General features: G+C 53.6%; 1 protein-coding gene across 4 annotated transcripts in view; it reads right to left on the bottom strand.

Annotated features, from left to right (window-relative positions):
• Positions 1-23,514, bottom strand: part of PLA2G6 (phospholipase A2 group VI) — a gene marked incomplete at both ends in the record, with an annotated part of 36,688 nt that extends 13,174 nt beyond the window's left edge. Inside the window, 9 exons of one of the 4 annotated variants that reach the window (XM_084255085.1) lie at positions 1,198-1,276; positions 2,884-3,033; positions 4,001-4,109; positions 4,842-5,024; positions 5,586-5,682; positions 8,318-8,505; positions 10,046-10,229; positions 11,453-11,668; positions 23,235-23,514. In XM_084255085.1, the coding sequence (XP_084111211.1) occupies positions 1,198-1,276; positions 2,884-3,033; positions 4,001-4,109; positions 4,842-5,024; positions 5,586-5,682; positions 8,318-8,505; positions 10,046-10,229; positions 11,453-11,668; positions 23,235-23,443 (1,415 nt within the window). Of the gene's footprint in view, positions 1-1,197; positions 1,277-2,883; positions 3,034-4,000; positions 4,110-4,841; positions 5,025-5,585; positions 5,683-8,317; positions 8,506-10,045; positions 10,230-11,452; positions 11,669-23,234 lie in introns of those variants that run through there. The other 3 variants (XM_084255083.1, XM_084255084.1, XM_084255086.1) reach the window with 3 other exon arrangements.
• Positions 23,515-23,883: the final 369 nt, after the last annotated feature.

The following is a 23,883-nucleotide window of genomic DNA, read 5'->3' as shown; positions in this document are numbered from 1 at the left end:
AGGGTAACAGCATGTGGCTAGAGGCCTGCAGGGCCCCTGAGTAAAGAGGCTGCAGCAAACAAGCAAGAGACCCTTCAAGGACAAGGACTGGCAATGGAAGGACCAGCCGAGCTAATGGTTCCCAGGCCACCCGAGGATGATCGCACAAGGGTGTCCTGGCTGGCTGGGGCTGCTCCAGGGAGGACGCTGCAGACTCCCTGCTCCACTGGGGAACCTGCCTTTCCTCTTGCTGGTGCGACACGTCGGTCCTCCCTCTGGTCCTCCCTCTGGTGCAGCACCAGCTGCCTCGCTAGACCCTGCACAGGTGCACAAGTGGGTGTGCACGTGCATGTGTGTGTGTGAGCAAGTATGTGCTTTGCGTAGGGACACCCCCAGGGCAACGTCACAGGATGACTGCACAAGTGAGTGGAGCAGCCAAGAGGAAGTCGAGCCTCCGGTGAGAAGAGGCAGAGCTTCGCCCTGCAGCTGCCTGGCACTGCTTCCCTGCAGGGGCTGGCACTGAGGGCCCAGCAGGAGAAGTCGGCAGTGGCAGAGGGGCACAGACTAGGGAGACCTGGATGTGGGTGTCTGCTTTGACACTCATTCTGTGTGACCGTGAGGAGTCACTCCCCTGGCACTCAGGTTCTGCACTTGTGAGATGAAGCTACTGGGGCCTTCCTAAGGCCAGTAATCATCAGAAAACAACTAAGTTAACTATCTTGAAGAGAGAGGGGGAGAGCGCAGCCCATGGAGGCACATTTGTCCTGGCTCCTTGCCCTGCTGGCAGGTGCTGGCACTGGGCACCAGGGCCTGTGCTCCACGATAGGGCTGGGGCTTCTTCCTTTGGACCCACCACCCAGGCTGCCTCCTAGCATGGGCCTGGGCTGCTCAGGTGTGTGGAATCAGCTCACCGCAGTAGCTCTGGGGAGGGAGGAGGGTTAGTGGGGTGCAATGAGAGGTCCAGGGACTCAGCGTGGCAGCAGGTGAGGGCCGTCTCCAGGGAGAAGCTGGGCAATCCCCCCCCCCCCCCCCCCCCGCCCAACCAAGACAGGGTGGGGGAGGGGCCCACAGGCTTGAGCCCAGAGTTGCTGAGTCAGGCCCTAGACTCAGTCTCTTCTCTATGAGCCTCTTGAGCCACCTCGCAGCTGGTGCAGACCAGACAAAAGCCTGAGCCTGTCTTGGGGCATGCAGCACAGGCCCTCTCCCTCCTTTACTTACGTCCGCTTCTCGTCCCGCAGGGAGCTCAGGATGAAGGCCGGCTTCCGGGCCCGGGAGATGTGCACGATGTCCTGAAGCTCTGTGGGGCATAGGCGGGGTGAGCTGAGGCCAGGCAGCTGTGCCCCCATCCTGGGTCCCAAGAACCCACTGGAGCTGTACCCTCACCCACTGCCTCTGGCAAGAGCGAGGATTCCTGGTCTCCAGGGCTCACAGGCCCCTCAGGGGGAGACTGGAATGTAGGGGGACTCTACTGCTCTGGGGAGGACCCCCACTCATGCCCAGCCAGCCCCTGGACCAGCTTTGGGTTTCCTCCCAAAGCTCAAAGCACAAGCACCCCCGACATGCAGTGCACTGAGCATGGCTTCACGCATGGGGCCAGTGCTGCCGACAACACTGCCGTAGGAACCGCTTTTCCAGTGACAGCGATCATGTTACTCAGTCAAGGTCATTCAGCTAAAAGGCTCAAGCCAGGATGCTCCTGGGGGTCTAACTCTGGAATGAAGGGACATGCCCCAACCACTCTTCAGCTGCCCCTGTTCTCATGTGCCCAAGGCCCAGCCATGCCCACCTAGTGTATCAGCCACCCTCCTGCAGGCAGCACAACCCCAAAAGTCTGGCCCCGCCATGCCAAGGCACCTGCTCTGAGGCTCTCCCACCACTGAGTGGCTAGAAGCAGCAAAACAGGAGGCTACAGGGCGGTGTGCCTCCCCTCGCCAGGGCCAGCACGCAGGCAGTGGGAGGAGAAGCAGGAGACTGGCCGAGAAAGGCAGGGGACAGTGGCAGGGCAGGTGCGTGTGTCTGGACATGTGGCCGAGAGAAAGGAGAAGAGCAAACTGCTCTACAGCTAAGTCGAGGCATGGCCAGGCTCTGCGGGCCCCTCTAGACCCAGCGCGTTACCATCTCATACTCGCCCCAGGCCCACCATCCAGCCCAGCTGGGGTCACTGACTACCTGTAAAATTGAGAGATCAGGATGAGGGGTCAGGACCTGGCTGGGGATGGGCGGGGAGGAGACAGAGCCAGGGCGAGGGTGGCTGTGGGCTTGGCCTCTCCTGAGTGCCAGGCCTGGCTGGGCTCTTCTAGAGCGGCTGTCGCATCCCCAGCAGTAAAAGGAAAAAGGCCGCTTGCTAAGGATCGCTTCCTGACTGGCCTGTCCAGGGGATCCCACACCCAAACCCTCTAGGGCCCCGGGTGGGCCAGCCTTCGGAAAGCCCAGAGGAGGATCCCCATCTCCTTGGGGCTGCCTCATGGTCACCTACGATGCACTGGTCACAGACCGGTTGCTGGGCCAAGTTCAAAAGCTTGTAGGTCAACTGGAGGGGGCAGAGGGGGGCACACAGGCCTGCCAGCAGTGGGACAGAAACTCTATTGGTTGAAACCAGAGGGTTGAGGGCTCTGGGTCCCCATCGAGCCCACTGCCTACCTGGTGCTCCCAGGGCACATGGAGAGGCAGTGAGAGTTCCCACCTCACAGGTGCCCTGGGGATGCCTAGATCTGAGACCATGTCCAGGGCATCCTCTCAGGGGCAACGGCCTGTGTGCCCTCAGCCAGGGGCCCAGCGGCCTCGCACATCCTCCCCTTCTTGGCTCCCATCACAACCTCTACCCTGGCCGTGTCCTACCCCGCAGGACTGCTCGGACCCTGGCACCTGGGGACCAGCTAGAGGAGGGCAGGGGAGGGGGCCTACCTAGGTTGTTCAGGCTGACCGGTGGGGGCTGAGCTCTCTCCTGGGAGAAGGAATGCTGCGCTGTGGTGGCGCCCTGCTCCGAGGGGAGTGAGAGGCGGTGGTCGGCCCCTATGGTTCTCAGCAGAGTTAAGAGCGCCCTCCTGGTGACCACTTGTCAGGGTTGGGGAGGGGAGACGGCACAGGCTCAGAAGTGCTGCCTCGGACAAGTCAGAGGCCCCTCCTTTCCACACTGAACTCTCTCCCACTGACCGGGCCCCCTGGGTAGGTGGGGGCACCAGGGGCACCTCAGAGACCTGACCCCACCCTGACTAGGCCCGTGAATTCTAGTCTGTCACGTTCGTGTAGCTGCCCTGACCCCAGCGGCGCTGGGGCCGGGGCAGGCACTGGGGGTGACCGAGGACTACTGGAGGCGCTGGTGTTGCCAGCCTGAGCTCAGCAAGTCTCAAAAATGCTGGATGAAGTGTCTCTTTCAGAGCTCAAAAGGGACTCATCAGCCAACCAGGGGGCATCTGCCCTAGCTGCGGGATGGGGTACCTGAGGAGGATGCCACAAGGAGCACACCCACCATCACAGAAACCTCCACAGCTCCCTGAAACCCTGTAGCGGGGGTTCCGGGTCTTTAGGCAGGAGAAGCTTTCTCCAGCTCTGAAGCTAAGTCTCCCGGAGCGAGCATGCAGTGGTGCAGGTGCCCGTGGGCACAGGCTGTGCCAGCACTGTAGGTGTGGGGCCAGGCCAGCCCGACCTGCGGTTGCTCTTGCAAGCAATTCCACCAGGGAACACCACCCCCCCAGGAATGAAGCCCCGGAGCTGCTGCTGCTGCCTATGGTTACCCCGCCCACAGGCCCCTGGCACCCTGGGATGGGGCTGCAGGGAAGAGGACGCCAGCTCGCTATCCCTGCTGGGCCTCCATGCAGCAGTCAGGGTCCCTGTGTTTGCAAAAAGGAGGCTTCCCTAGGGAGCCCCCCCAGAGGCGTTCAGCCACTGTGAGGAGCAACCTGGGGCACTGGCGGAGAGAAGTGGGGCAGACAGGATGCTGGGAGCTGATGGCACGGCCCACCGCCCCTCTCCGCAGCCCCCCGCTTCCGCCCATTCTGGCCCCAGGCTGCAGAGCACATACGCTTGCTACTCTTGGAGGCTATGGTGACAGGAGTCTCCCCAAAGTCATTTGGGGTGTCCACTTCTGCCCCGAACACAATGAGGGCCTTGACCATCTCCACGTTGTCTTTCTGTTGAGGATGGAATGAGAGGGGAAGGCAGCGGCTCAGGAAATGAAGACAAAAGGGACCCCTGGCCTCTTCCATGCTGCCCATCAACTCGGTGGGCCCCTCTTTCGTCAGCACGGGGACACTGGGACCCTCTGATCTCCCACCCCCATTCAACCCCCAAAATCTATAGATTCAAGGCTGGTTCCCTAATGGACAAATGTATAGTATCCCCAGGGAGGATAATAACCAGGAAGAATCTGGAAGTGAAGCCTCCAGGCCCCACCTCACCAGCTCCTTCCCAAAGAATCATCTGTGACCGGGACCCAGGACCAGGGGGCACGGGAGGTCTGTGGCTGATCACTTTTGGGAGCAGCAGGCAGGGCCGGGAAGGCGCACCTAGCCTGGCGAGCCAGCTCTGAAGGTGACTAAGCACATGGCCGCCCTGGTGCAGCCTTCATGTGCAAAGAAACATTCCCCATGGACAACATGGTGCAGGGTACATGGAGACATCTGATGCTGGGCAAGGGGTGGGGCACACCATGGTTTCCCAGGACAGACCAAATGCCCAGCTGCCCAGAGGTCTGAATGCTGGTCTGGGGCCTGACTCCTTGCTTGGAAAATGGAGAGGTGTGTCTAAAACGGAGCCTTCCGAACAGTGGCTCCTGTGCCATTAGGGTTAACATGGGCGCAGCTCAATGTGCCCACCACACGGGCAGCGGCTAGGCTGGGTCGGGGGAGAGGGGCGTGGCTCACCAACATGGCCAGGTGCAGCGGGGTGTTGCCGTGCTCCCCACGGGCATCGGCCTTGGCCCCGTAGGTCAGCAGCACCATGACACATTCGAAGCGGCTACGCATCACAGCCACATGCAGGGCGGTGTTGCCTGCAGAGCTGGTGCTGTTCACATCGCAGCCCCGTTTCAGCAGCACGCGGGCCATCTGCGGAGATGGGTGCAGGCCTGTGGCAACCTGGCGGCACCTAGGGACTGCCACTTTGTCCCTCAGAGGTCTTTAGCTTCTGGAAAGTTCTAGTAATAAGAGGAGTCCAGGCAGCAGGTCCCAGTTCTAGGGGTGGCCCTAGACTGTGGCGCCACACCACCAGCACCCCTGGAACTACAGGACTAAAGCCAAAGACATGTTACTGTTTCAAGGGGCTTTGAGGTCCTTTCCTGGAGTTCACAGGGTCCCATTCCCCTGCAAAGAACTGTCCTCCCTGTGCCCTCGCTGGGACCCTACAAGATGACTCCTCCCCAGGCCTTGGTAACCACACCCTGCTCACCCACCAGCCCAGCCAGGGACATGGTCACCCTGCCAGTGAGTGGCAGAGCTAAACCAGGAAGTCATCTCTGCTCAGGCCTATCTGCTGAGGGCACACTACCCAATCAGCCCTCCAAGCATCATCCTCAGAGGCCTCTCAGGAACCTCCTTCCTGCAGAAAGCTGAGCAAAAAGGACACTGGGTATGCCCCCCATCTGCCACTCACCCGCAGGCCCCTCCTACCTCAGCAGTCTTGGCCCAGTGAAGGGGGCTGGCTCCATAGTGAGGATCTTTGCTGTGGATCTGATTGCTGTCCATGCTGATGATCATTTCAGCACATCTGGGGAGAGGACCACAGGGCAGTCAGGAAGGTGGGGAGTGGGGAGGCTTGCGCTAGACCAGGCCACATCTGGTTATAGATTTTTATCACCATTTTTAAAAGTTAATAAAAAGATACCAAAACTTGAAGAGTGGTACACTTTAGAAATCGGGGGGCTTGTGGCGCGTTAATTGTCTTTCTATGAAGTCCTATACAGTCACTACACACAAGAGCGTAGCTGCTGGGGGCAGCCTGCCTGGGCTCAACTCCCTGGTTGCCTCATTTCAACTGGGGACAAAACTCAGCTGCGCCCCGGCTTGCTGTGAAACCATCCCTGCAGGGGCGGGGCCCAGGGGCCAGAGCAGCCTCAGCCGTCAGCAGTTCTTCCCCTTGCCATTACTGCTGCCCTCGTCCCCACCCACGGGGACAGGCCTTTTACAGCCTCTCTCCTGCCAGCCCCACCCCAGGCCCCGGCCTTCTCACTGAGAGGAGCCCAACTCCCCCCCGTGACCTCCTGGGCCTCCAGGACATCACCGAGAGAAGGCTGAGGCCGAACTGGCTAGCCCCAAAGGACCTCTCACAGCTCAGCTCAGCGTTGTGTGCTGGGAAGCCCCACTGGGCCCTGGCTGCTGAGCCACCACTCGATGCCCTCACGCAGCCCTCCTGCACCCTCCTCTGGGTTCACGTTTCCCCTTCTGGGCCATGAGCACCTCCCTGGCAGGGGCTTAATCATCTGAGAGTCCCAGGCCGGAACCTGGGCCCAGTGAAGGGCAGCCGAGCTGAAGCAGACAGCAGAGCAGCTCCCGATGGGAAGCAGGTCGGAACCACTCTCGGAGTGCCACCACCGGGCCGTCCCTGCGGGCTGTAGGACGCACCCAGAGAACAAAGCAAATGGTGCAAAGATCCTCCTGTGATCTGAGCAGGCCCTGTGGCAGAGGCCTGAGCAGGCAGAGAGGGGATGCAGCCTGGACAAAAGCAAGGTCTTGGAAGTAAAGCTCAGGGTGGCTGGAGGCAAGCCAGTGCGGGACGGTGCCAGCCCTGGGGTGAGGAGAGGTCACTCAGCACTCACGTCTGCTGGGGTCGAAGCCCATGACTTGACAGGTTGGGGTGTCACAAGGTCTCCCACCATTTGTTCTACCCCTGAAAGTTCTACATCATCTTGCTGCGCTGGGGAGAATCAAGGAAAGGAGGGTTTATCTGAGCCTGGCCCAGACTTTGGAGAGGACAGTAATGCCTGCAGTGGCCAGCAGGTGGGTGCAGGCCCCACAGGAAGGAAACCTGAGGGGAGTGAGAGGGCCTGTTCCCCACTGGGTGTGGCCCCCCACACTCTCTGCCTGTCCTGTCTCCATACAGCACCCACGGCCCTGGGGCCCCGGCTGTCTGGGACCCTCTCCCATCCAGCTCTGTGAGGCTCCAGTCTCCGGGGCTGAGGGTCCGATGGATTCCCTCATTCACGCCCACATTCGTTCATTTCGACAGAGACCGTTCCTGCTGGGTAATCAATAATTCAAGAGAGTCATCTCTTTTACCTCCCCCCAGGGCCCCCCAACACGCACAAGGAGAACTTTCCTGAGACCAGGGCTTCCAGGTCTAGGGAAAAGGGCAGAAAAGAGCGGTGGAGAGTCCCCAAGACACGGGTCTGGCCCTTGTCCCAGCAGAGCCGGGGCGGGCAGGCAGCAGGCAACGAGGCAGCAGCAATGCTGCTGGGAAGGGGCCCTTTAGATGAGGCCCGAGCTGGGGTGGAAGAGGACCCAGGTCGGGGTGGGGGTGTCCTGCAAGCCTGGGGTTGCATGAGATTCTAGCACTGGAGTACCACCCGGGAGGGGAAAGGAGGGTCCCCAGGGAAGATTAAGATCGTTTTTTCTCAGGTTTGCAAGAGGGAAGTTCATGGTTAGACATTACGATGCATCAGGTAAGAGTTTCCCTTTTTTCCGCCTAATGCTTGGTGTGGCCTTGATTTTAACCATCCATTTAGGTAGTGATGTGTACTTTACATTTGAATTATCTGATGAATAATGACGTTAAACCCTTTCAAAATATTTTTAGTGGGCATGTGGATATCTGAATATCATCTTGTCTGACGTACCTATTGGATCTTTTTTTTTTTTTTTTGCTTTGCACAGAAAAGTGAGGTGACAATGCCAGAAGTTGAACCCAGGTGACCCGGCTCCAGAGTCTGTGCTCCCCCTTTTGGCCGATAGGGTGTCAGGTGGCTCAAAAGTGGGTTGTACTTTTGCACCCCATATCTACAACATGGTGCAGACCACACCCACAGACCCCCAGGGTCTTCTGTGTCCCCCTGGCTAGTTGTGACAGGGGTGACCACAATGTGAGAGGGGCTTACGGGCTTTGTTTGTTTGTTGTGGGGTGAATGCAAGTTTCATGATGAAAAGTTTACAGTGAGCAAATCCTCTCATTCTTCAAGCTCTAGCCATCCCTCATCAGATCTGAGAAATACACACCTGTTAGCCATTTGACCTTTGGCAGGTCAAGTGTTTTATTTGTTTATTCATTTATTTATTTCTATTGGTCAGAAGTCGTTCTAGAAGTGAGCCACACCAAACAATTTTCTTCCACCATCCCTGACCCACATCTGACCCGCATCTATGCTATGAGCCTGCAGGGCCCTGCTCACGGGTGAGGGGGGCAGACTCACCCCTTGTGGGAGAACTTCATGGCTGTGTGGATGGGGTAGCCGCCGGGCCCCATGACGTTGCAGCGGGCGTTGCACAGCAGCAGCACGCGGACCATCTCCTGCTTCCCCATCTGGCAGGCCAGGTGCAGTGGGGTCTGGCCTTGCTTGTTCACCTGGTTCAGGCCGGTGGAGGCGTTCTTCCCCAGCAGCTGATGGCAGCAAGGTGGGGCTGCAGTCACCACCCAGCAGCGCCCTGCACGTCTCTCCCCTCCCTTCACTCCCACCCTGCAGGTCTCTCTCTGGGGACCCCACAGGTAGGGAAGTTTGACCCCATGAGATAAGAACACACAGAGAAGCAGCTGGCAGGGTGACTATTGCTTTTCGCTGCATGCCCTTCTGTCCTGCTTAATTTTTTTTTAATACCTACCATTTTTAAAAAATATTTGTTTATTTATGCATACAAGAGCTGGGGTACAGGCCAGAGGCACAGAGGTGAGAGGATTCACCAGAGACAGAGCAGGGAACAGAACAGGCAGACTGACTGAAGTACACTGCTGTGGGGAACAGCAGGCAAGACAGGAGAGGTCTACTGTGCCATGTGGGTAGCTCCCTGGCCGGCCGGGGATTGAACTCTTGCTCAATAGTAGTGTGCTTAACCCCTTGCGCCACCAGGGAGTCCCCTGCTTGATTTTTTCCGCTATGTGCAGGTATTATTTCTTCAATGAGAAACAATGCCAGCCCTAAAACCCAGGAGGACCGTGTTTCCTCCCTGGTGGCTAGAGCTATCTCTGTGGCTCCTGTGACTGTGGGCCTGGCAGCAGGCTGGGCACGCAGCAGGGAAGGCGGCACTGAGCACCATGGTGCGTGGCCCTTGGTCACATTTCTTAACTGCACTGAACCTCAGTGGCTTTGGTGAGCAGAGGAGGGTAAGTAGAAGCTTTGGAGAATTAACTAGAACCTACAGCACAGGGCCAAGTGCAGGAGCTGCAGCCACAGCTGAACGTGACTCTTGGGGAGAGATGGTGCCACCTCCCACTGCACTGGGCAGGCGCCCCCACTGGGGCTTCTCAGTAAGGGTGAGTTAGCAGAGTGCAGGGTCCCCACCCTGGAAAGGCAGATCGTGATCCGAATCCACACTTGCTGGGGCATGAGACAGAGAGCAGCTACAGCCCTCAAGGGAATTGTCTAATTCTGGGCAATAGAATAGAAATACTTTCGTTTCACTCTAATATGTAAAGTAGCCTTTTAATGGCACCCCTCGTTCTCCTCACCCACAGTTTTTATCCTCCTATTTCTGCCCAGGTGATCAAACAAAGGAGCGCCTCTGGGCCAACATGCATGAGCCGGGTGGAGGCTGGCTGGTTGGGAGGTTGGGAGGTTTTGAGTTCCTATAGAAGGGTAAGCTCCGGGGCCCCCAGGCACTCCAGGCAGGGGCTGCAGTGGATTCACTGCAGAGTGCCCAGCTCACAGCAGAGACTCGGGAGAGGCTGCACCGCACTCCCTGGCATGGGGGCCTTCAACTTGCTGTGCTGGGCTAGAGGCTTCCCGGTGGTCAGAGCAAAGTAACAGAGCCTGTGCCAGCCAGACCAGCACAAGAGGTGAGATTTCAGAATGGGGGACACTCACCACACTCAGGATCAAAGGGGGAACAGCAAGACGTGTCACCAGCAGGTCACCTGAGCCCGGGGACCCAAAGATAGCTGGGGGCACCATGATGGGCACAGGTCACACTGTCCCACCCCTGCTTACCTGCAGCACCTGGGAGTTGTCCCCCTGGACGGCGTAGTGGAAGGCGGTCTCCCCGTTGTCGTCGGTAACATCCATTTGCACGTGGCAGTAGTGTACCAGCTCCACCAGGATCTCCCCATCGCCCTTGCGGCAGGCCAGGTGCAGGGGCGTGCAGCCCTCCTCATTCTCCCTGCTGTTGGCACAGCTGTGGGGAGGGCGGGGGTGAGGGCCCAGCCCGGGTGGAGGCGTGTAGAGCAGAGTGGGCTCCGAGGGCAAGGCGTCTGTGCCAGGCTCAAGCAAGCAGGTTCACACTTGGGCCAAGCCACAGCCGGTCAGGACCCACGCGATCTGTATGCAATTTTAGTTGCTGGCAGTTTTAGCTGTATGGGCGAGGCGCCTGGGCCGCTCCAGCTGCACCAGGCCCAGGGCAGTACAGCGGCAAGAGAGCGTGGATGAAGGCAGAAAGCTCACTAACCCGGGGCCTTTCACTTCACCTATCTGGGCAAAAACCAGATATAATCCCTGCCGTGCCTGCCCAGGATGTGGGCAGAACTGCCGGGATGATGCCCATGAAGCAGCTTGTCAACTGTACAGGGCAGTGGGGAGGTCTGTGCTCCAGGCTGGGGAGCTGAGCTGAGCTGCTGGGTGGAGAAGCAGAGGTGTGGCCACCCCAGGCCAGCAGCCAGCCAGCGCCCTCCCAGGGGCACCCACACCGATGTGCACTGGCTGAGAGGACATGTGAAAGTAAGTGTCCCCGCTTCCAGAAGGGCAGATCCCTGGAAGGAGACATTCAGGAGCTGAGGCCTCACCTGCCTTCTCCCTTGCACAGGTCACATGTGCACTCCCTGGTGATTATGGGGGTGTGGAGGATGCGTGTTCAGGGTGGGGGTCAAACAGCTCCCAGGGCCTGACCTGCAGAAATCTTCCCTTTCTCCTGACTCTCTGACTCTCTCTCTCTCTCTCTCTCTCTCTCTCTCTCTCTCTCTCTCTCTTTCTCTCTGGGGTAGAAGAACTGGGTGAAGGCCAGAGGTGAGGCGGGTAAGAGGATCCATTAGAGATAGAATGGGAAGTAGAGGAGGTGGATCTACTGAAATACACTGCTGAGGGGAGCAGCAGGAGACAGGAGAGGTCTGCTGCACCATGTGCGTCAGCTCCCTGGCCGGGATCGAACTCAGGCCATAGCAGTGGTAGCGCTGAGATTTAACCCCTAGGCACCTGGGAGGCCCTCTCCTGACTTTCGTCAGCAAGGTGCTGACGGGGCAAGGTGCCCCTGCTGAAGTCAGGCCACCTGGGCAGCCCTTGTTTTCACAGAGGGGAACCAAGGCTGGCCTGGCAGGCACCCCCGTACTCTATCCCCACCCGCCATCCACACATACTGTCCCGTTGGTCCTGTCCTCCTGCCCCAGCTGGCCAGGCGCCCCCACCCACCTGATGATGCGGCTGTGATGGAAGCACTCTCGGATCCCCAACTCCACTGCCAGGTGGGCCACCGACCAGCTGGGGTGGTTGCGGATGAGGTCGGTCAGGTGCTGCAGGACCTCCACCTGCAGGACGTTCGCAGAGCTCTCATAGAAGGGCGGCAGCTGGGCACAGTATTGCTGGAAGTTCACTATGGCCTCGGCCTCCGACTCCAGCTGGAAGAGCCTGAGGAGCCAGGACGGAGGGGGGAGACAAGGCCATGAGTCAGGTGAACCCTCAGCCTGCACCCACACGGCTATGAATCAGAAGCCTCGGCTCCACACAAATAGGTCACTGCCTGCCTCCGGCCATGGTCGCACCTGCTCCAGCCTGGCTGCTCTCTCCCACTGCGGAGAGACATACAGACCCAGACACACACCATCTTTTTATTGATCTCCTTACTTATTATCACAAGGTATTTTTATATTTCATTTTATATCATTTATGTCATATCCATTTCTTAATTTAACTGTCACATCAGGGAGCCCCAGCTCAAGCGCCCAGCCCCTGGCATAAATGTCCAGCAACAGGATAGTATAAGATTGTGACTCCTCTCAGAAACGGAATATTATGCAGCCATTAAAAGTTACATTTAAAAACAGGGACCTGTTCGTTTTGGGATCTTTAGTAAAAAAGCAAGACACAAGTCTTGTATTGTGCAACCATGAAGGACAAGAAGATTGGTGGGAAATATGTCAAAACGTGCAGGCCAACAAAACAACTACGTTTTCTTCCTTATAAACTTCTGTCTTTTCTAAATTTCCCACAATGAGTATATATAATTTTTACCATCAGAGACAAAAAAGTTTTGTTCATGTTTGAAGCACTGGATTCATGAGAAGTTGCTGTGTGACCTCCGCAAAACGCCTCCCCTTCCTGAGCCCTGTTGGAAACATGAACCTATTACACTTGCCCTGCCCACCTCACTGAGGTGCTGTGATAACACTTTAAAACTGTAATAATTACACGTCACTGATAGTTCAGAGCAGGATTCAACACAGCAGGTTTTGTCCCTTACGCCTCCACAGCCCAGAGGCCTGCAGGGTCCAGCAGAGGCAGTGCCCAGGGGCTCCAAGCCAACCTGTGCTTTCCAAGAGGGTGCAACTGCTCAGCAAGTTTTTACTGGTGACCTGTGCCCGACACTGCTAAGTGGAGGGAGAATGAATAAGTGAAACAGACAAGGGGCTGTCATCTTGGAGCCTTATATTCTTATGGGGGGATCCACCAAAGGAGTGAGGAAAAAGCAAAATGAGGAAGTGCATTCCTACGCTACCACGTGACAGCGCCCCAGAGGAAGCCTGCAAGCAGGGGGAGCTGTGGGGCCATGGCTCATTCTCCTCCGCCAGCCGCCTCTGGGCCTTCTCACCTCCCTGGAACATCAGGGCGCTCCACATCCAACGTGGCTGCTGTGGCATATATAAGGAAGGCTGAGAACCAATCATTGGATTCAGTGTCCTTGACAGAAGCACCTGTGGTGGGTGGGTGGGCCCAAAGCTTAACGGGAGTAGGTTGAAGAAATAACAGGGTGCAAGAACTTGCAGATAGCAAGTGCAAACAGCAAGTACAGACAGTGTTTTGAGTTTTGCCATAGAGGGGAGCAAATAAAGGCAGCTACTGGGAAAAGTGTAATTAGGTGTTTGAAGGCTGATGGAATGAACCAAAAGAAATGGGATCTGTCTGCAGACTTCCTCCATTCATGGCAGACCAGGTAATGAGGTGAGTCTGCTGGGAACCAGGCATGCGGGGCACAATATAAAAAGCAGCTGCTGGAAGGTGCTGGGTTCCTAACCAGACAGTGACGAACATCTGTGCTGCGAGGCATCGGGGAGGCCCAGGAACTGAGGCCAGTGTTTTGGGCTGTCAGAGGAGCCGATTCTTAGACTCTGAAAGGATTCTAAGACCCATTTCTTGTGGTAGAAGAGACTAAAGTAACAGTTATGCTTCATTAAGATCAAGCATGTGTGTTACACTCTTGAGGGTTCCATCAAGAACTGTGAAGGGGTTCAGATTTCACCCTACTTGCAAATGAACAAGTGAGCCTGACACGCTTTCACGGATACTGCCAGAAGACACAAGATTCCCGATCCAAGACAAAGGGCAATTGACTCCTCACAGCAACTGCAGCAACCACAGCGGCATTTGTGTCCATTCCTGGGATCCACTTCCTGCCGGGTGACACGAAGAGGGTCGGGTGACACCCGCTCATGTTACGTTAGAGAAGAGAAACCCTGAGCTTAAGGAACTTGAACTGCTTATAATTGTCAATAAGAAAATCTAAGCTTTGCTCCGGAGGGAGAGAGTATCTCTATGATACAGGAAAGTAAGCAACTGACAGCCAGCTGGAGGGACAGATCTTGTCTCCATCTTCCAAGGCTGTTCACGCTACAAACATCCTGAAAAGACAGTCTGGGACAGACAGTCAGTGTCTTTGCCCACAAGCCGTGCAGAAACACAAGCGGCCCCACAGCACTGGTTCTCCACAATGACCACTGAAGACAAGAGCAGAGTGTAGATGGTCAGGCCACAGACGGGGAAAATGGGAAAATAAGAAAATACTCGGTAATATGTTGCAGAGGATTTATGCTGAGTGAAAAAAGCCAGACTCAAAAGACCACGAGCTGTATGGTTAAAAGGCAACACTATGGTGAAGGGAAGCATCTCAGGAGCTTTGGGAGTACACAGGACTTACTGCAAAGGGGCGTGGAGGAAATCTGGGGAACAAAAGAAACATTCTACTCCTTGGTTGCGGTGGTTACAGGGGTTGATCAAAACTCATCGAATGGTACGCTTAACACACACGGATTTTATTTTTTGCAAATTGCATCTCAATAAAGCTAACTAAAACAAAACAAAACCAACCCAAAAATAAATGTCTTAAGAAGACAAAGAAAGGAATGAAAAAAATAAGCAAAACCAAAAATGAAAAGAAAGGGCCTCCCTGGTGGTGCAGAGGATTGAGCACAGCGCTGTGAAGCTGTCCGCAGCCTCTGCAGTGTGGGTTCGATTCCTGGCCAGCCAGGGAGATTCCCACATGGCACGGCAGACCTCTCCTGTCGTGCCCACTGCTCCCCTCAACAGTGTATTTCAGTAGATCTCCTTGTTCTGCTCCCTACTCTGTCTCTGGTGAATCCTCTCATCCCCGCATCTCTGGCCTCTACCCCAGCTCTTGTATGCATAAATAAATAAATCTTTTTAAAAAATGAAAAGAAGGGGCTCCCTGGTGGCATAGCGGTTGAGCGCTGGGTTGCGAAGCTGCTCACAGCCTCTGCAGTACCAGTTTGATCCCCGGCAGTTGGGCGAGGGTCCCACATGGTGTGTAGACCTCTCCTGCCACGCCCGCTGCTCCCCTCAACAGTGTATTTCATCGGTCCACCTGTTCAGTTCCCCACTCTGGCTCTGGTGAATTCTCTCACCCTCCCGCGCTTTTGACTGTACCCAGTGCTTGTATAAATGAATGAATGAATGAATGAATGAATGAATGAATAAAAAAAGAAAAGAAAACAAGTAGCAAGATGGTAAATTTAAGTCATGATACATATTTAAATATAAACATTAAATGTTCCAAGTAAATATCAGCAATAACAGACAGGGTAACTAGGGCGGGGGCAGAGGGGGGATGAACAACTACAATACTCTTTCCAAGATTAAAAATATAAGGAAATATACTATACAAACATTAACAAAAAGAAAGCTAGTGAAGGGCCTCCCTGGTGGCGCAAGGGGTTAAGTACGGCACTGTGAAGCAATCTGAAGCCTCTGCAGCACGAGTTCAATTCCCAGCCTGCCAGGGAGCAACCCACATGGTACAGCAGACCTCTCCTGTCTCACCTGCTGCTCCCCTCAGCAGTGTGTTTCAGTCAGTCTGCCTGTTCTGTTCCCCGCTCTGTCTCTGGTGAGTCCTCTCACGCCGCCCCCCCACCATCTCTGGCCTGTGCCCCAGCTCTTAAGTAAATAAATCTTAAGAAAGAAAAAGAAAGAAAGGAAAGAAAGGAAAGAAAGGAAAGAAAGGAAAGAAAGGAAAGAAAGGAAAGAAAGAAAGAAAGAAAGAAAGAAAGAAAGAAAGAAAGAAAGAAAGAAAGAAAGAAAGAAAGAAAGAAAGAAAGCTAGTGAAGCTATTTTAACATTAGACAGCATTTACAGGTAAAAAGAATTTCAGGTAAAATTACAAAATTGTAGGTAAAAAGCATTACAGGACACAAATGGGCAATTCATATAGGATAACTGTTTCCATTCACTAGGAAAATGAAACAATTATAAGGTAGTACATATCTAAAGATAAAGCTCTGAAATAAAGAAAATCGAATTTGTCAGAATTAAGAGAACTAGACAAATCCACACTCAGATTTGAGATATTTTACTGCCCTCCACTAATTATTTATACAGCAGACCAAAAAAACCCAAAAAACAAAACACCCTACTGTAGCCAAAGCAATCAGTAAACTCCACCTCACCCACACATTACTATTGACACCATCTAGAGAACATACATTCTTTTGAGGACATACACACAAAATTCAAAGTAATGGACCATGCTGGGCCATAAAACAAATATGAACAAATGACAAAGACCTGAAAATATTTAGACTGTGTTCTCTGTCCACAATGCAATTGAGCTAAAAATCAATAACAAAAAGATAGTTAAAATGTCTCACACATTTGAAAGTGAAGCAAGAAACATATAATTGACCTATGGTTCAGACATTAAGCCATGTGAAATTCAGGAAATCTCTTGACTCAATAATGATGCAACTATTACATCTCAAATGTGTGGGATGAAACTCCACTTCCAGCTATGACAGGGAGTTTATATCACACTAGCCTTCCTGCTGGAAACAAATTTAAAGGCAGGATTAAATTTAAACAACTGTTTGAAGGCACTGGAGCAAACCCAAGGGAGGTCAGGCACAGAGAGTCAAAATTCTAGGAAAAATAAAGGAAGCACATGGAGGTGTGTGCCCCACATTTGTACTCAGGCCACCTTGGGATCTCTGGTGCAGGATGAAAAGGCCAAGTGCAAACCCACAGCTTAGTGCGCTTCTAGCTTCCTCACCAGTCCCTAGCCTTCAGTGTTTCCAAGTTCTGGTCAGAATTGGAGGGAATCAGAGATGTGAGCCCAGCATTCTGCCTGCAGTGTTCCCTCTGAAGCTACACAGAACAAGGTGTCGAGAAATCAAACAGAATACAGCAGTAGGGAAGACAGAGAAAACAGTGGCAATTTTTCAGTCCTTGGGAAAAAGGGGTGAAAATTCGAGGTGGAAGGCCCCTGGTGACACCTAGTGCTCCAGCTGAGACATAAGAGCTTCTACTCACTAAGAGTGAAAATTAGAACTTAGGAGTGCAGGCAAACTCAAGGAAGCCTGAAATGCAGCCTTCACTAGATCCTCTGAAGGAAGACACCGCCATCCATAGCCTCCATAATTCGTCATACGCACTAGCCAGCATGCAAACTGGACACGCCAAGAAACAGGCCCAGAGAGCCAGAGGCCCAAAAGGAAAAACAGACCATCAAAAAATAAATCACAGGTGATCTAGATATTTGAGTTCTCAAATCAGGGCTTTAAAAAATCTGATCTGTTCAAGGAAATAAAAGATGGGATATATTAAAAAGGATCAATTAGGGCCTTCCTGGTGGCGCAGGCGGTTGAGCGCCGCACTATGAGGCTGTCCGCAGCCTCTGCGGCACGGGTTCGATCCCAGCTGGCCGGCGAGAATCCCACATGGTGAAGCAGACCTCTCCTGTCGCACCCACTGCTCCCCTCAGCAGTGCGTTTCATCAGTCTGCCTGTTCTGTTCCCTGCTCTGTCTCTGGTGAATCCTCTCACCCTTCCGTGCCTCTGGCCTGTACCCCAGTTCTTGTATAAAAAATAAATAAATCTTAAAAAAAATAATTATATAAATAAAATAAAAAGGATCAATTAATATTCTAGAACTGGAAAGCACAATAACTGGTATTAAGTATTCAACTGACTGGCCTAAAAGCAAACTAGATAGGGCAGCAAAAAATTAGTGAAATAGATTGGAAAAAAATGCCAATTGTACAATGAACACTGTAAGACGCCAGGTAAAGAAATGGAAAAGGACGCTCTGCTTGTGCATCAGAAGAATCAACGTTCTTAAAATGTCCTTTTCACCTGAAGTAACAAAGATTCAATACAATCCACACTCCGATCCAGTGGCATCCTTCACAGAAAAAGATCAAAAAAAGTTTTGTGTGGGACCAAAGAAGACCTGGAATTCCTGAGAAAAAAAGCACAAAAAGAGAAGCTGCAGTAACTGAAACAACATGGTGTCATAACAAAAACAGGCACACAGATCAATGGGATAGAATCTAGACCCCAGAAGTAAATCCGTACACAGATGGACAACTAATTTATGCCTAAGGAGCCAAGAACACACAATGGACAAACAGGTGGTGCTGGGAAAACCAGACAGCTACAAGCAAAAGCATGAAAATACACCACTGTCTTATAACATACGCAAAACTCAATTTAAAATGGATAAGAGATTTGAATGTAAGATTTGAAAACACTAAATACATAGAAGAAAGCACAGATGATAAGCTCTTCAACATCGGCCTTCATGATATTTTTGTGGATTCTTCTCGAACATCAAGGGAAACAAAAGAAAAGAAAATTAATGAGATGACATCAAACAAAAAAAGAAAGAAACCACCTTTAAAATGAAAAGGCAGCCTAGTGAATGAGAAACAATATTTGCCAACTATGCATGAGACAAAGGGTTATTAATATGCAAAATACATAAACAAATCAACAATACAAAACAACCTAATTTTGAAAATGGACAAAGGGGGTCTCCCTGGTGGCACAAGGGGTTAAGACGCAACCCATGAAGCTCTCCGCAGCCTCTGCAGCACAAATTCAGTCCCTGCCAGGGAACTACCACATGGCGCAGCAGACCTCTCCTGTCTCCCCCACTACTCCCCTCAGCAGTGTGTGTGAGTAGATCTGCCTGTTCTTTCCCCACTCTGTCTCTGGTGAATCCTCTCACCCCCTGTACCTCTGGCCTGCACCCCAGATCTTGTATACATAAATAAATAAATCTTTAAAAAAAGAAAATAAAGCCAAAACTTGGTTCTTTGAAAATTAACAAGCCACTAACAAAACTGAACAAGAATCAGAAAACACAAAGTACCACCTCTTCAGATCCTTCAGAGAGTAAAAAGCAAGTATAGGAGACTAGGAACATTATACTAACAAATTTTATAACTTAGATAAAGTGGACAAATTCTTTGAAAATACACATATTAAAACTGACAAAAGAATAAAAGAAAATATGGTAGCTTATAGCTGTCTGGTTTTCCCAGATAGTTGTCAATTCTCACCAACCAGAATCGATGCAACCCCAATCAGAATCTCAAAACCTAAAGATGTTATGTGTTTATTTTTGTGTGTAACTTTTTTCTAGTTAAAAACTGCTAAGAGCTACGAAAAGCCAACACAATCTTGAAGAACAAGTTGGTGAATGTGTTCCACCAGGTATCGAGGTTTATTATAAAGTTACACCAATTAATTCAACACCAAAAAAGAAACAAAACAAAAAGACAGCAGTGTATTTGTGTAAGAAAAGAAAATAGTGACTCTAAACACCCATTCACATAGGGAGACCTGATTTCTACAGCCAAGGTGGTATCTGAGAGCAGCAGAGAAGATTGGTTTTCAATCAAAGGGCCTGGGGAAACTAGGTCTCCCAATGAAAGATAACCTGAGCCCTATTTCACACTATCCATTAAAAAAGAAAACCAAGGGCCTCCCTGGTGGTGCTAGGACCTAAGTCTCAGCAGCCACCGCAGCATGAGTTCGATCCCCTGCCAGAGAGCTGTTCCACAGAGAGCAGCAGGCCTCTTCTGTCTCCCCACTGCTCCCCTCAGCAGTGTATTTCAGTCAATCTGCCTGTTCCAACTCCCACTCTGTCTCTGGTGAATCCTCTCACCCCTGTACCTCTGGTCTACGCCCCAGCTCTTGTATGCATAAATAACTAAAATAAATCTTAAAAAAAAAAAAGAAAAAGAAAATCAATTCCACGTAGATTAAGGTTGAGAACTCTTATTTATCAGTGAATTCCATCAAAACAGGAAAAAGACAAACCACAGGGTAGGGGACCACAGCACACGAGCCCACACGAGCCTGCATTTGGGATGCAGAGGCCCAAAGGAACCACCCAAACCGCCACAGGAGACAGAACTAATTTTTAAAGTCAGAAGAATTGAGCTGGTAGTTCACTGAGAACACTCGCCAGCCAAATGCTTCATTAACTCATCAAAAGTGCTCCACTTCACAGGTCATCAGGCAAATGCAAATTAAAGCCACAATCACATACTACTCCACGCCCCACTGAATGACAATTTTTTTAAAACTGGCAATGCCAAGTCTCAGGATGGGCGGTGACAAGAAATCGTCCACTGCTGGGAGGAGAACTGAGGGGCATCTCTCCACTGGGGCTGAGGCTATGGCTGGGGTCGGCCCAGCAATCCCCTCCCAGGTCAGGCCTACTAGAAACCCTTGCACAGAAGCACCAAGAAGACTAGAAACCACCCAGATTCCCCTGGGCACTGCAATGAAGAAATGAAACCATCGCAGTCACACAGGGCACCAGCAGCGCAGACTGACTGGCAGCTACATGCAGAAGCGCACACGCCTGGCAGAGTGCTGAGCTCAGGGCCAGCGGCAAAAGCAGCTACCCTGAGAGTCAGGTTAATGGTTACCCTTCCTTGGGGTAAGGGGCAGGAGAGGCGGCTTCCAGGGTGCTATGGCATTCTCTGTCTTGACAAGGGTGTGATTATAAATCACGAGGCTGCCCATACTGTTCCATTTCACTATTGAAAAAGTTTGAAGAGAGAATGGGGGAGGCAGGGGAGCAATAAAAGAAGAGTGAATGCAGGCAGGGCCCCAAGGGAATGCAGAATCACGGAAGATTACTTTCTAAGTAAAAACATCACGTTTGTAGCGTGGTGGGAAATAGCAAATAAAGAGAAAACCCCCCCCCGTAGGAAGAGTGGACAGAAGTGCTGAAAGGAAATCTGGCAGCAGATGAGGGGGGCTGGGGACCCAGAGGGGTGAGCCTCCTCTGGCACAGTGAAGCCACGCATGTGGGTGGGGGTGGAGGGCTGGCCGTGGGGACCTGGAGAGGGCAGGTACCCAGCCCTGGACCTGCAGAGGAGCGCCCTGGGAATGCTAGGGTCACCAAGAGTTGAGACAGGAATGATGAGGAAGAACTCACCTTTGTGAGGGTGTAAGAAACGCGGAGGGGCGGGGGGGTTGTGGCCCAGAGGATGATGGCTGAGGGATGGAGAGGACCCTGGAGGAAGTCTCAGCCCCAGGGGAGAAAAAGGGAGAGAAAATTCTCAAGAGGCCTTTAGGAGAGGCAGGTGTGGTCTAGAACACGGAGGTGAAAGAAAAATTCAGAAAAAAAGGTTAAGGATCTAGAGGATTTGTGGTTCTCTCTTCTAGAACTGAGCCCAGAGACCAAAGCCACCTGGCATTAGCTCTGGGACTCTTCAGTCTTGAGGAGCATGGCTAAGCAGCATATGGCTAAGGATCAGGGTAGGAGGGGGACATCAGCAGACCTTGGGAAATTGCCTTTAGATACCTGGATGTGATGTGGGCAGGGGGTGAAAGGGTTTCCTGGAACTCTAAAGAGAAAGATTTTCCTCAACCAAAAAATGGCCAAGAACCATTAAACCAGGGAGTTTCTAACTCTCCAGTTTCAAAGTCAGGCACAAGTTTCCCCACTGGCTTTTCCTCTGTGTTTCTACTCCTCCATGCCTCGGTGCCTCAGTGCTTTTGCACATGATGTGCCCTCTCCCTGTTGCACACTTTCTCACACACCTCCTGGTGAAATCTTCTTGTCCCCTTAAGGTCCATCTCTGGCCAGCAAAAGCTCGGCCTTTTCCAACCCTTTTGTCAAGCACACTTTGACCTTCCCTGATCATGGATTTACTCATCCATTCAACAAATATTTACCAGGCACTACCAAGTGCCTGGCACTACACTGGGCATGAGGAGAAATGACTCAGACCCAGGTCTGGCCGTCAGGAGCCCTGCAGTCTAGCAAGGAAGACAGATGTGCAAACAGACAAGTGGCAATCCATCAGAACAGGGAACGTGCTGGGAACTCAGCGGGTGAGGATGGGCGCATGGAGCAGGGGGCTGTGAGGCGGTGTGGGAGTAGCATTCTCAGCAGAGGGTAAAGCAAGGGCAAAGAGAGAAGTGGGAAGGAGTGAGGTCTGTTCGGGAAACAAGAGGCATTTTTACAGGAGCCCAATGCATTTACCCAGGCAGATGCCCAGGTCAGATCAACCTGTTTCTGGCTACTGCCTGAGCTCCCGGGGGCAGAGACCTGCCTTATTCCGCTCTGCTGGGTGAAGTGGGGCCATGGGCTGGAGAACGAGCAACTCACAGGGAAGGTGGACAGGCCACAGGCCACGCAGCTCCCAGGAGGTTTCCTGACAAGCTGCAGAGAGCCTCAAAAAATCAGTCCCCTCTTGAGATGCCAAGAACATGTCACACATGCTTTGATCTTTCCTCCCGGGATTCCTGGGAAACGCAGCCCAGCTTCTGCTGCGATATCCCTGAGGGGCGGCGGGTTTCATCCACTATCATCGGTCGTAGTAAATACCTGCAGCAAACGATTCCTTTGCTCCAGGAACTGAGTGCGATGCTGTCAGAGTGGACACACATGACCCCGGCAGAGCCAGGGCCCTGCCTGCCCCCTGCACAGCAGGCCCTCCTGGAAAAACAGCAAGAGGTAGGCCCCGGAGCCAGAACACCTGAGTCTGAGTCCAGTCTGCGTGACCTGGGGGGGTGCTTCAGTACCGGGGCTGTGATTCCTCATCTGCTAGGCGGGGTCAATATCCCCCGCCCTCTGGAACTATGATTAGGGTTGAGAGCTAAGGCTTGAGACAAGAGCTGACCACATGGCCCCTCGGAGCACACTACAGATGCTGCAGTTGTGGGTGCTGTTTACCACCCAGACCTGCCAGGGTCCCACGGTCCATCTCGCAGGGGTGCGGCAACTCACGGGCCTTAGGTAATAAAAGCTGAGGGTTCAGAAGACTTGACTGCAGCCCCCCTTCTGAAGCTGCACAGTCACGGGACCCGGGAACTCCTCCCAGGAGCGAGGCCAGCATCTGCCTCTCTCCTAACATACTCAGGCGCTGTGGAGACAGTTGAGAGCCCTGTAGGAGGCATTTAAAAGACAGGCCCTCAGCCCCTGAATAGGAGCCTGGCATACCAAGCCTTTGTCTATAAGCTGCAGGGTCAGGGTTCTTGGGCAGCTGGGCTACTCACAAGTGGGACCTCAGGGTTCTGGCCTAGGCCTGCCCCCCATGCAGCCCTCACTCCCAGCACTCCCTAGGCCTGGGCCTTGCCACTCTCATGCCTCCCACTTGCTCCCTCTGCTGCCCTGACACCCAGTCTGCCAGGCCCCATGCTGGGTGCTGGGGATATACAGTGGGGTGACAAGACAGACCCATCACGGCCCTCCTGGGGGTGTGTGAGCTACCAGGAAGGTGTCTACTGGGCTCACGGCAGAAGTCGCTACTCTAGTCTGAAGGCAGGGAAGGGCAGGTGGAAGTGAGGCAGGCACAGGGGAGAGCATTCCAGTCAAGGTGAGGACCAGGGAAAGCCTGGCAGGAACGCCAGGTGGCCGCGGCTGAGCGCAGAGGGACAGGCAAGGCCTCACGCAGGCCCGGAGCAGCACCTGCCGTGATAAGGAACTAGTGGTCGTCACTCACCGGAAGCCACTCTGTGAGTTCCTGGGGTTGACAAGGACACAGTCCCAGGTGCGACTGGACCCATTCCGGAACAGAAGCAGCTGCCCCTCCTCCTGAACCCGGCCGGCCACAGGGTACTCGGCCACGGACACCTCCTTCACGCGGAATGGGCTAGAGAACAGGTTGGACACGGTGCTGAGGGTGTTGACCAGGCGACCGAAGAACTGCATCTTGCGCGCGGCGGGCGGGGAGGCCCCACCGCCGTGCCCCCGGGTCTGGAAGGAAAGGGGTCTCTGGTGAGCTGAGCTCAGGGTCCCACGCCCGGGGGCAGTGGTTTCCGGCACGGGTGCCCAGACGCGCCCCCCAACTCTGGACCCAGAGGACCCCGAAAAGGAGGGGAAAGAAAGAGAAAGAGCACTGAGGGCGTGGGAAGAAGTCCTGACGGGAGGAAGACTCGGGCCCGGCCAGGCACCTGGCAGGTCCCCCCTGGCCGCCACTGCGCTCGGGTGCGCAGCAGGGCGCGGGCCCCGGACGGTTTCCCAGCGGAGATGCAGCTTCCTCACCGACGGCTGGAGTCGGGGCGGGGGAGAACGGGTGCCGGGCCCTGGCCCGTGCAAAGGGCGGGGTCTCAGAGGGTAAGCGTCAGCTTTCTGGTCCTGCAGGTGCTTGG

Source organism: Talpa europaea, assembly GCF_964194135.1.
Source record: "Talpa europaea genome assembly, chromosome: 15".
Lineage (NCBI taxonomy): Eukaryota > Metazoa > Chordata > Mammalia > Eulipotyphla > Talpidae > Talpa > Talpa europaea.
Note: the sequence above shows the minus strand (reverse complement) of the source record. Positions and strands in the feature narration are given on the sequence as shown.